Genomic DNA, 12746 nt, shown 5'->3' on the forward strand with positions numbered 1-12746 from the left:
TCCTGGGATTTTCATACACAGTAGTCTCTAGAGTTTACAGAGAATGGTGTGAGAAACAAAAAACATCCAGTTCTGTGTTAGTGAGAGAGGTCAGAGGAGAAAACTGGATTGGTTCAAGCTGACAGGAAGGTGGTGTAACTCAAATAACCGCACAATGCAACACTGGTGTGCAGAAGAGCATCGCGGAACGTACAGCACACTGAACCTTGAGGTGGATGGGCTACAGCAGCTGGAGAACACACTGGGTTCCACTCCCATACCTAATAAAGCAGCCACTGTGTGTAAGTTTCCAAAACAGCTGGTCGGAACATGCTGCCAGAGTCCCATCAATGTCGGGACGTTTAGATGCCCAACATGTGTACTTGCTAGTTCTGCTATTTGCCAATGTGCTCCCACATTGGGCTTCAGTTAGAATCAATTGGCAGAGCATTAATGTTGAGGAATCTGGAGAAACACGGTTGTAGGTGCTGGAATCTGCATCAGCAAAAGCTCTGGAGGAGGAACTCAGCAAGCGGGAGGGTGCAGCTCGATCCCTAACTTCTTCCAGCAGATTGTTGCTGGAAATCTGCATCCTGAGCTTGTGCCAGACTGAATCTGGTGCAGGAGCATAGAATCCGTTGATATCAGTGGAATAAACCAACCAGGAGAAGAGCAAATGTAAGGTAATTTAAAAAATCTTTTTCTGAATTAATTATACTTGTTTTAATTTTACTTTAATTGTTAGCTAATTGTTTTAAATAATTTTAGTTAAAATGTGTACTTTCCTTAAGAAAGCTTTGAATGTTTCCAAATGCTTGAGAGATTTGGAAGTTTTGAGAATATTGGCCAACTTCAGTAGCTAGCAAATTCTTGTAATGCGACTTTGCTGCCTGTCAGTTTTTTTCTCTCTCTCGGTTGTTTTCGGGGGTGAGCTTGTTTTGACCACACCTTACAAAATGGACTTAACACAGGCAATGGCATCAACACAGGTGATGCCAACAGGCTCAGTACACTGATTCAAAAGGCTGGCTCTGTTATAGGAGTCAAACTGACCATTTCTGGAGAGTGTAGTAGAACAAAGGACTCTACAAAAAATCCTGGCAACTCTGGACAATGTTTCTCACCCTCTGCACGCTACCTTGGCTGAACAGGGGAGCACTTTTAGTCATAGACTAGCACAACTGTGCTGCTCCGAGGAGCACAATATGAGGTCATTCTTGCCCTCAGCCATTAGACTCCATAATGAGTCAACCTATAACCGGGGAAGTGATGACCCCTCCTGTTTGAGGTAACTTATTTTTTATTCTTTCTACTTTTCTTTAATATTTGTATATCTGTGCACCTGTAATGCTACTGTGATGCTGTAATTTCCTTTGAGATCAATAAAGTAAATATCTAAATATTGTGAAGCATTGTCGTTGTGCATGGCTTTACCATTTTGGTGTGGAATGGCACTTACTAGCAAACTGTCATAGGGGGATCTGTAAAATATCTTAATTTTATTTTTTTTACAAAACGGTATTTCTCGTTATAGCATCCTTATTCATATCTGAAGCTTATAATGCTAATTGCCACCATTGTGAGAAATGAGAGAAAAATAGTAGAACAAAAAATGAGGAATAAAGTCCCCAATTTATATTTATTATTTTAATAAGCCTCTTAAATTGCTTTGACTCAAAGGACCTCTTCTGAGATGTGTTTGGCTGGCAGCTATTCTTATGTTCCTTGTAGTAAGTGGGCAATTATTTAAATTAACAAAATTGTGTGCAACATCTATGAGGCACAGTGCACATTGTGAAAGAGCATTAATTTAGATAGTTATCATAACTGGTGAAATGTTTTTATCCAAATGAGTTACTGTGATGCAGGACTTTGATCGCTGAAACTAATCTCCCTGACTTACCTTCACATTCCTCAGAGCATCATTTTTGAAAATTGTGCTTCATTTCTTCTAGGATGATGCTTGTTCAGGTGAACGTAAGCATTCTCAGATAGTAAGAACAGAAAAGGCTAGAAACACTCTGAAGGTCAGGCTGTATCTGTGCAGAGAGAAGCAAAACTCAGGTTGATCACTTTTTGATAGTTTTTTTAATTGCTTATACATGTTCTATTTACATTCACAAGTACAGTACTGTGCAAAAGTCTTGGGCACATACGTAGAGCTAGGTTGCCTAAGTCTTGCACAGTATTGTATTTGTCAATGTGGAGTGTAGATCGAGTTTGTAAATCTGGTTGGAAAAAGGGATGTTAGGAAAGGTGAGGGTGGAAGAGTGCGGGAGGGGAATGTGACTGGTGGCAGAGAAAGAGTGCCGGGGAAGGAGGTGGAGAAGGTGCAGACACATTCAGACCTGAGACGCAAGGCAAAGTCATTTGATTCCAAACAAATGGTTTATTGATCATTATAGAATGTCTCTCTAGTGTTCCCTGATTTCTCCCCTCTCCCTTACCCTGTTCCTAACAATCATTCCCCTCTCCCTGCCCCCTTCCCACTCTCAGTCCACAGTAGAGACCCATATCAGAATCAGGTTTGTCATTGCTCACTTATGTCATGAAATTTGTTTTTTTTTTGCGGCAGTAGTACATTGCAGTACATAAAATTGCTACAGTATTGTGCAAAAGTCTTAGCTATATATAAGTGTCTAAGAATTTTGCACAATATAAGACATTCTTTTTGTAATGGTATTGGAATTGGAAAGAGGTCCAGACAACAAACTGATCTGCAGTTGCATTGATTGATTTATGTAATCAGACTGTTGCCAACTTTCTTGGCTGATCCCACGCCCTCCCTGCAATCGATGGAAGTGGAAAGGGTGGTTTGGCATCGGGGAGGCATGACCACAGATTGTGAAAGGGCAGTGTAGAAATATCATTATTTTGTTTCAGTACTTAGCCTGAAGGTAGAACAGATGGATATTGGATGGGATGACTCTAGGTATGTACATTAGCACCAGAAGTAAAATATATAAATTAATCAAACTTGGAGGATAAGACCAATTAATCTGGATGGATACCATAGATTAAATTAGACCAATGTAATAGGCATTCCTACACATTTTTAATAATTCTTTCAGAAAAGGTGTTTTGCCAGATAGCTGATAGCCTGTATTTAAGTAAAGTGTTGAAACATTTATCAGAATTATAACAATAGCTTAACATTGATGTTAGGAAAAATAATAGAATCCATTGTAAAGTAGGCAATAGAAAACTACATGGAGAAACAATATGCATTAATGATTAGTCAACAAAAAAGGAAAAGTTTGCTTGAACAACACTTATGACATTGTTGAAGTGGATCCTGGTGGACAAGATAGTGATAATGCAGTAGATGTAGTTAATATAGACTGTTAAAAGGCCTTTAGTGAGGGTAATAATAAACTAATGAATAAGGTAAGAGACTGCAGAGCTGAAGACATGACAAAATGGATTGTTGGTTTCAAGGCAGGAAGCAGAGAACGGGAGTAAACAGTAGCTATACGCAGTGGAAAAGGTGGATGATGGTGTTACAGAAGGATCACTGTTGACTCCAAAATGAGTAGTAACAGTCTGACTTTGGAATCAGTTACACTATGTCTAAATTTGGAGCTAGTACTGAATTCAGAGACATTATCAATATGAGGAAGATTGTTATGGTGAAACTTGCAAATGGGAAAGCAATTGGTGGATGAGGTTCAATACAATAAGTACAAAGGAATAATAGGGATGTTGTTTAGGACATGGAAGTGCAAGTCTTGGTTGAGATAGAGGTGAAAACAAACAATCCAAATGGCGAGGTTTAATTCTAGGTGGATATAACTGAAAAATACAGCAGTAATTCTGCACTTGGGTTTAAGCCATGCTTGGAGGTCTGCATACATTTTTGGCTACAACATTCTTATTTCAATTTTTTGGGACGTGAGTTATTGGCAAGGCTGGCATTTATAGTATTTCTCATTCCTAATTACACTCGAGAAAGTGGTGGTGAGTACCATTCTAGAAACATTACAATCTTTCCAGTGAACGTACTCACACCATGGTGTAGGGAGTTCCAGGATTTAGTCTGTGATGTTGAGGGACTGACAGTATAAATCCAAGTTAGGGTATTGTTGGGTTTGGTGAGAAACCTATAAGCAACTGTTCTCCAATAAACCTGATCTTGTCCATACTTATAGTTCTGGTCATGGGTTTGGAAGGTGTGTTCAGAGTAGCCAAAGTAAGTGGCACACATTTCAGTCGCCCCGTATCATGCTGGCACAATTGAATGTTTAAGGTATTTTCTGGGATGCCAATCAAGTAGGTTGTTTTGTCATGGATGTTGAATCTACCTTCACCTGAAAAATTTGAAGCATTCCCTTTTGCTCCTACGTGCCTTGTAGATGGTCGAAATATTTTACAATATCAGGCAATGTATCACTATCTCAGCCTCTGACTGCCTTTGAATCCACAGCACTAATGAGGTCAGTCCAGTTAAGTTTCATGTCAATGATGACTCTCAGAATGTTGATGATGGGACAGTCGGTAATGGGAAGTTTGGGTTGTTGGGCATCATTTTCTTGGAACTTATAATTAACTGGATTTCTGTAGCACTTGTCATTTATCAGTCCACACCAGCATATTGTTTAGACTACATTGTCCGCAGGCATGAATTGCTTCATCAAGGAGTTACAAGTGAAATTGAACATTGTGCAATCTTACGACAGGAGGAGATTCAAATGGTTCTTAAATAGAGAATTTGGTTCTTAATGATTCTGAATCCAACAATAGAATTGTTGGATTAAATAGCCTGTTTTGTGCTACAGGTTCTAGGTTATCCAATGCAATCTTTGTGGTCCTGCAAATCTATAGTTGAAATGATCTGTGAAGGGATTTATTCAGTTCAGTATTGTAAAGCTGCCCCTACTTGCCTGTAGAAGTATTGACAGGATTTGTTTACAAGCAATCTGCACTTCTCACAATTTCCGTCATTAGAAACCAGTTTATGGTTGCCAGCTCTGTCCACTTTCAGCATACACTCCCCTTATCCCACTTACAGCAGATGAGGCACTCCTCTCAGATGTCCAGTCAGTTGAATGTAGGATTGTCAATATTGTAGTCCAGCAATTAGGGGAAGATTGCAGAGATCGTTGTGGGGTCTGTATTAATATAATTCTGGACTCAGTGGACTGAACAGTGCACTATAACCTATATATGAAATAATACCAAATGAGTTAGAATATAGATTTGTCATTTTCCTGCTTCTGATATCGGGCCACCAAATTGTTAAGAATGGGTCCCAAGGACAGGGCAAATTAACAAGGGACTGGAGTTCTTATCTTGGGTCTTCAATTGCAACAAACATAGTGGTGCTTCGCACAACCTTGTTTTGTTTAAGCAGTTATGGTGGACCTGGGGATTACCAGGCTTGGCCTCGTTAGTTTTAAGGAAAAACTGGGTTTTTTTACCACTGCCATAAGGCGTTGACGTCTTTCCTTTCAAATATGTAAATTTCTGTAAAATACGGGAAGGCCGGCATCCCAAGTTGAATAAAGAACATGCTTCTTCATCTAATAGCAGTAATGAGCAGCATACTTTGTACTGGGAGCATAATTTTGAAGCAGATGAATTCAAAGAAATTGAGAAAACATTTCACTGCTTTAAATTACAAGTAGTTGAAACTGTGACTTAATAGATAACGGTTGTATCCAATCCATTACTGAGTAAGGGCCACTGTGCCTCAGTCTAGACTTGCATCCCCGTTTGTTCTTCTGGCAGTCTCTTGTGTTATGTTATCTCCTTTAGATATAAATTAAATAATATTTAATTCATACTACCAATACATTTACATATCAGTTCAATGAATGATATGTATGTAGCATGAAGCGCAGAATCAAATATCGCTGTGATGATTGATTGTACACTCTAGTATCAACTGTTTGGTGACAATAAAGTAAAGAACATTCATGTTACGGGCTGACTAATGATGACACTTTTCAGGTCTTTAACTGTCTGCCTTATTCCTGATTTAAGGATTTCAGCACTTTTCTGTTTTCCAATGCACGGTAGAATGTGCTACATTTATCTCCCAGTTCCCAGGGTAGCTGAGATAGCATAAGCAGCAGGAAAAATGCATTGTCATGGTGCACAGTTTTCTAATGAATTGTTTATAGGCAAGATCAGCATCTGTTGTCATTGCTCAGTTTCAGATTCTCTGCCTAAAAAAAGGGATTCTGATTAGGTTTTTTTTGGCGGGGGGTGGTGAGTGTAACATGTATTAAACTATGACAGTACAGAAATTATAATAGTAGAAGTAGAGCTGTCTGTCACACTGGGCTTCAGTAAAATATCTGACCGCTACTAGTTAATCTTATCCACCACTGAGAACATCTTCAAAAGATAGTGCCTCAAGAATGCGGCATCTATCATCAGGGACCCCCAGCCATCCACGACTCGCTCCCTTTTCCATTACTGCATCAGCTGTTCCTAAAGCATTGAGCGTGGCATTCACACTCCTGTATCTCCTCCCAGGAGTCTGAACACCCCAACTTAATGCTTTAGGAATGGCTTCTTCCCTTCTGTCATCAGATTTCTGAATGGACAATAAAATCTAATTCACTATTTCTCTTTTGCACTTCTTTGATTATAACTTATAGAAATGTTTCCTCTCTCGCACTGCATTGTTGTCACAAAGTGATAAATAACACAACATATTCAGTGACAGGAAACTGATTCTCATTCTCATTCGGACTTTTTCTCTATTTCAGAATCCAGTATCTGCAGTCATCTTATTTTTTGCAGTTACATCAGGTTTTTAGCATCCACACCCATCAGATTGAATTTAAAGATATTCACACACAAAGTTAACAAGCAATAAAGATAAAGATTATCTGTACTTGTCACTTGTATGTAGTGACTGTGCCCCATTTGGCTGCCGTTTATCTAGGGTAAACTGACACTAACCCTGCCAGCTCTGTAATCGCGTTGGTGTGGACATGGTGTGATGCACTCCAGTACTCACCCACAACATAAAATATCAGACAGTACAAGTAAATGATTACTCTTTATAATTGTACTGGAACTAGGAAGTTAATAGAGAAACAAATACAAATACAAAAGTTAAAAAAAAATAAGGCGCCACAGTTATCAGAGTTCATCAGTTCATGCACAAAATGGTTGGAGCTCGAGAAGCAGGGTACTGTCGATCTCCTCCGAACTCCCCGACCCACGGCTTGAGGACGACCACGGTGGTCGACCAGAGCACTTCCCACACGTCCTTCCTCTTCGCCTCTCTGCTCTGAAGATCCCAAAACCCGCGCAAACTAACAGCTTTAGACAGACAAGAAAGAGTAACATCTCTCCCAATGGGTAAAAGTCCCATTATCACTAATCATAACCCAAACATGCTGCTCAGAAAACCCATTACCTCAGCAGTTAACATTACAAAGAAGCCATCTTATTATTAACACTACAGAGAAGCTATTTTATTAGCAGTTAACAGTTAACATTACAGGTAATAGTACAAAGGACCCTACATGTACATCAAAGCATGCAGTGAAATGTGTCACTTTTGCTGGGGGCAGCCGGCAAGTGTCCCCATGTATCCACACCAACATAGCATGCTCATAACTCACTAACCTAACCCTAACCACACACCTTTGGAATGTGGGGGGAAACCCATACGATAACGCGGTGACAGTACAGACTCCTTACGGTCAGCGGCAGGTCAATTCCTGGTCGTTAATTGCTGGTGCTATAAAACGATCGTGCTAACTGCTACACTCTAGGCTTCAGTAGTGTATGAGGCAGGATGAAAACAGGAAAGTGGAGAGAAAAAAGCAATGAATGCTGAAAATTGGAAAGTGAATGAGTGAGGAAAACAAGCTTGGAATGGGAAGAAACTCATAGCTAATGTAGAAAATAGAGAGGCAGAGTTTAAATTGATATTGCCGAGTGCAATAGCATTCCATGTGTACTGTAAAAACACAAAATGCTGACAGAACTCAGCAGGCCAGACAGCATTTTGTGTTTTTAAGAAACTGAACTACACTGCTGTTTTCCTGATTCTTTTTCTATAATCCATTCAAATATAGTCCTCTTGTCAGAACAGCACAATGATGAATTAGTCTTAGAAAGTCAAGATTTCAGTGAAAATTTCTTTAAAGGGAAAAGAGACCAAATTATAGGCCTGGGAAGGGATGAAGGGGAAATTCCAAATAAAAACAGAAATTTTTGGAAAAACTCAATATGTTATCAGGAAATTGCAGCCTGACAACTTCCAAGAAACAAAAATTATATTAGAAATTCCACCTTAGCGTGATTTTGAGTCGCTCTCAAGTAATGTCATCATAAACTGCAGTCACACTGATGAAAAATTCACCAGAAAAAATCCAACTTAATTGTTTTCCTAAATGACCATGATAAATAGAAAAACAATGGATTACAAACCAGTGAATTATATTTCCTAAATGTTTCTGTTTTCTGGCTGAAATGATGTTGAATGCATTGCAAAGCTAATGTGTTGGTATTGCAGGTTCCCTCGGGTGCTTCTGTGTCTCCCCTTCGTTTGCACTCTTCCAACCCCAACCTATGTGCCGACATCGGAGAATATCCAATACAACCAAGTCCGCTTCCGGAGTTCCCTGATTCCTTTGCGGAGTTTACTAAACTTCAGGAGGAATTCTGTCTTATTGCGCAGAAAGGTAACTTTAATGCATGGATCTTCATAATAAACAAATTTGTAACTGTGTGGATCCCATTAACTCATGCAGAAATAAATGACCTCTCTATTTTACTGTACCATCTTAAGTGATGCATCTTCCTCAACTTGTGAAAATTAAAGCAGTTGATGATGTGTTTTTCCAGATGCTACCTATGATATTATTGTAAATGTATGGGACATTTCTTTGGCTTGGTGTTTTTTTTAAACAAAATTCCTTTAGTTCAGTTTAGGTAATGCAAGAATATCACATAGATTAAACCTGAGCCGTAACCTTATCAATTTTTTTCCATTGATACAATGATCGCGTGAAAGGTGCCACAGTACTGTAGTGGTTAGCACTTCGCCATCAGTGACTTGCAAACCACACACCTCGATGGTTTCCTTATAGTTGCTGGTGACTTCAATCATGCTAACTTAAAAATGGTCCTGTCTAAATTCCATCAGTATGTTGACTTTGCTACCAGAGGTGAGAACACCTTAGTCCTGGTTTCTACCAACATCCCCGGTGCACATGAAGACTGCTGAACTCCCTGCCATCACTGGTCTCATCACACATGAAGCACAGGAAGTGTCATACTGTTCACATTTTAACTAGTGTCACCAATGCACCTTTTTATTTGTTAGTTTATTTGTGGGAATATTACTTAATGTGTGATGGGTGTGAGTTCCATGTACTGTGTTGCGCACCTTGGTCTGAAAAAATATTGTTTCGCTTGGCAGTATACATGTGTACGAGTGAATGACAATAAACTTGAACTTGATTACAGCTGGAGGCACTGGAGTTCCGAGTTCAATTCTGGTGCCCGCTGTAGGGAGTTTGTATGTTCTCCCCGTTACCTTGTGGGCTTCCAATGGGTGGTCCACTTCCCTCCCACAGTCTACAGCTGTACTGGCCAGTAGGTTCATTGGTCATTGTAAATTGTCCTGTGATTAGTTGGGTTGTTGGGCGAGGCAGTTTGTTGCACCAGAAGTGCCTGTTTCACACTATCTCGAAATAAATAGGTTCTCTGCCCTGCCAAGAAATGTTATGGATTAATTGGTAGAATATTGTAATGATGCTTTTTTTCTTGGCCTATGTTAATTTTATAAAATATTACTTGAAGCTGATCAATAATGAGATGTATCGATTGCACACAAAATAACTATTTCAGAAAAATATGGATATATGTATGCACCCAGCTATTAATTTCAATAAAAATTAAAATTATAATATTGTTTAATAATATGAAATAAGCTGAAATAAATGTAAGCAACACACACAAAATGCTGGTGGAACACAGCAGGCCAGGCAGCATCTATAAGGAGAAGCACTGTCGACGTTTCGGGCTGAGACCCTTCGTCAGGACTAACTGAAAGGAAAGATAGTAAGAGATTTGAAAGTAGTTGGGGGGAGGGGGAAATGCGAAATGATAGGACAAGACCAGAGAGGGTGGGGTGAAGCTGAGAGCCGGAAAGGTGATTGGCAAAAGGAATACAAAGCTGGAGAAGGAAAAGGATCTTTTTTTATCTCCCTCTCTGCCCATCACTCTGCCTGTTCTCCATCTCCCTCTGGTGCTCCCCTCCCCCTTTCTTTCTCCCTAGGCCTCCCGTCCCAAGATCCTTTCCCTTCTCCAGCTCTGTATCCCTTTTGCCAATCACCTGTCTGGCTCTCAGCTTCACCCCACCCCCTCCGGTCTTCTCCTATTATTTTGCATTTTCTCCTCCCCCTCCTACTTTCAAATCTCTTACTATATTTCCTTTCAGTTAGTCCTGACGAAGGGTCTCGGCCCAAAACGTCGACAGTACTTCTTTCTATAGATGCTGCCTGGCCTGCTGCGTTCCACCAGCATTTTGTGTGTTTTGCTTGAATTTCCAGCATCTGCAGATTTCCTTGTGTTTGAAATAAGTGTACGTTGCCATCATCTATTTGCCCTACAGGAATAAGGATCAAATGATAATATTACACCACTAACCAAGTGAATGAAGGCTCAAATAATAACTAGATTTTACAGTTAACATTAAAAGTATAAACACCTTGAATAGTATAAATTAGAAGATACTTCAATAATTGGCCCATATGAAGATCTTTAAATTTTCATTGTTTCTGTATTAAAAGAAATCTGAGAAGTATTAGAACAATCCATTTAGTTTAGATTTATCTAATGTAATAGTTTGTAGTCAACTGCATCTTTGAGCTGATTTTTATTGGTTTCCTCTGATAATTTTACAGAATCATTAGCTTTACATTGCATGGCTTCAGTTTCTTTTTAAGCCTGTCAGGACCCTGAGATATTGTATTTGACTACTGTTGAGTAGTTTACTCTCTGACGTATTCTCGTAGCCACAGTCTATGGACAGATTCCAAGCTAGCCACAAAAGTTACCTGAGTAATTTCTGCTGGTACTATAAGTAATCTTGTATAAATGAACTAGCAAAATGGAACTGGATATTTCTGTCATTTTTACTCTCTGTAGTATTTTTCTCTGTTTTTCCACAGTGCAGTGTCTTTTAAAGTCTGCCTTCAACACAGTAGCAATAGAAAAGGAGAAGTTGAAGCAAATGCTCTTGGAGCAAGAACATTCTGGCCACAGTTCTCAGTTCTTCACTCTTAGGAGAACTCTTTCCCAGGTACAGTATATAGAGAAAATTGTAGGTTCAAGAAAGTGACCGTTTGTGGTGTGGACATTGATCCTGTGAATGCACTACTTTCTGAATCTTGTCCTCAAAACTTAATTGAAACAATTACTTTTGTGTGTCTCAAAATAGAGGCTCTGATGCACATCCAACGGGGCAAATTTTCAGCTGCAGTTAGAGTACAGTGGAGTTACCCCTGGTGTAGAAAACAGGATTTTGTTTGTGTTTTGTGCATTTTGTAGCTTCATTATATTAAGCAAGCCTTGGTATTCTGGGCATTGTTGTGACAAGATGCTCAGCTGATGGATGCTCCAACTACTTCTTCCTGCAGTTGTTTTGCTCCATTTTGTTCTCATCAGAAGATCAGTGACGGGTTTCTGTCATCTTCAGCTACGGTTCTTTTTGCAACACAGTGCTGTATAGGAAATAGCGTGGTTTTGTCAACTGGACTCTCTAGAAAGTGCAGAACGAAGCATGTTTTCAGATCTGTCCCAGACTCATGAATCGCAGCTCCATCATTTCAGCAGCTGCACAGTGATGCTCTTGGTGGCTATGCTACTTTTGTCAGTGGGTTCCTTTCAAGGTGTTGTGACCAAGATTGGAAGGGAGTTTCCCTTTATATCTGTTTGTCAAACCCTGAGTTTTGTTCCTGAACCAAAATGATGCAAGATTTGGGTGTGAGGTCTTCATGGCTGCACATGTATGTGCTGGTGTAAGCCTTCCTAGATCTGTTCTTGAGGTTGTGCCCTAGCTGCTGCTTAATGTAGCTTGTGTTTTACAAAAATTCCAGGTTTTGTGTTATTTGCAGTGCCAGATATGATACCCAGTGCCAGTGGGAATCTAGTGAGGGAGATGTATCCGTTTGCTCATTTTCTTTATTTGCCATCATTAGTGGAGTAGGTATTATTGTCAGCCCTGATTTTTTAAAAAATCTACCTACCTTGTTTGTCTTGGCGATGGCCTAACAGAAATGCCCAGCAGGATACTGAAAGTTCTGGAGGTGAGTAAGTTTGGGTGATAGACTGTAGATCTTGCGATGTGGTTAAGGACTCCATCTCTTTCATGTGTCTCTCTCACCTCTCACACCTGTCATTTGTTGATACTAATCCTGCTATACCTCGTTTACTATTGCTGCCGTGACTGATGATGGTCAAACGTGTCCAGCAAGCATCGCAATCTGGTCTTGTCATTTGAAATCCATAAAGACTGAAAACTGCGACATTGCTCTCGGTTGAACACTTGCCAAAGAGAGCTGATACACCAGCAGCTTCGGATGGAAGAGTGACAAGTTTGAATAACTGTATGGACTGCTGCCAGCCTACTCCGCCTGGTCACTTTCCCGAGTTCTGCAAAACCCATGCAGCATGTTAAATTTAGATCCAAGTTAAAGCCATCTTTCCTTCTGACTTTGATTACATCATTCGGTCCGTGCATTTTTCAAATGATTAAATCCTCGACTATGCAACAAGTAAATCTCTATTAA

At 39.8% G+C, this 12746-nt stretch overlaps 1 protein-coding gene across 7 annotated transcripts in view; it reads left to right on the forward strand.

Moving 5' to 3' along the window:
* The window catches only part of osbpl6 (oxysterol binding protein-like 6), a 160024-nt gene that overhangs the window by 98765 nt on the left and 48513 nt on the right, over nucleotides 1–12746 (forward strand). For all 7 annotated transcript variants that reach the window (XM_059966756.1, XM_059966757.1, XM_059966754.1 and 4 more), the window contains 2 exons: nucleotides 8462–8630; nucleotides 11127–11257. In XM_059966756.1, the coding sequence (XP_059822739.1) occupies nucleotides 8462–8630; nucleotides 11127–11257 (300 nt within the window). The remainder of the gene's footprint in view (nucleotides 1–8461; nucleotides 8631–11126; nucleotides 11258–12746) is intronic.

Source organism: Hypanus sabinus, chromosome 4 (genome assembly GCF_030144855.1).
Source record: "Hypanus sabinus isolate sHypSab1 chromosome 4, sHypSab1.hap1, whole genome shotgun sequence".
In the NCBI taxonomy this organism is placed as follows: domain Eukaryota; kingdom Metazoa; phylum Chordata; class Chondrichthyes; order Myliobatiformes; family Dasyatidae; genus Hypanus; species Hypanus sabinus.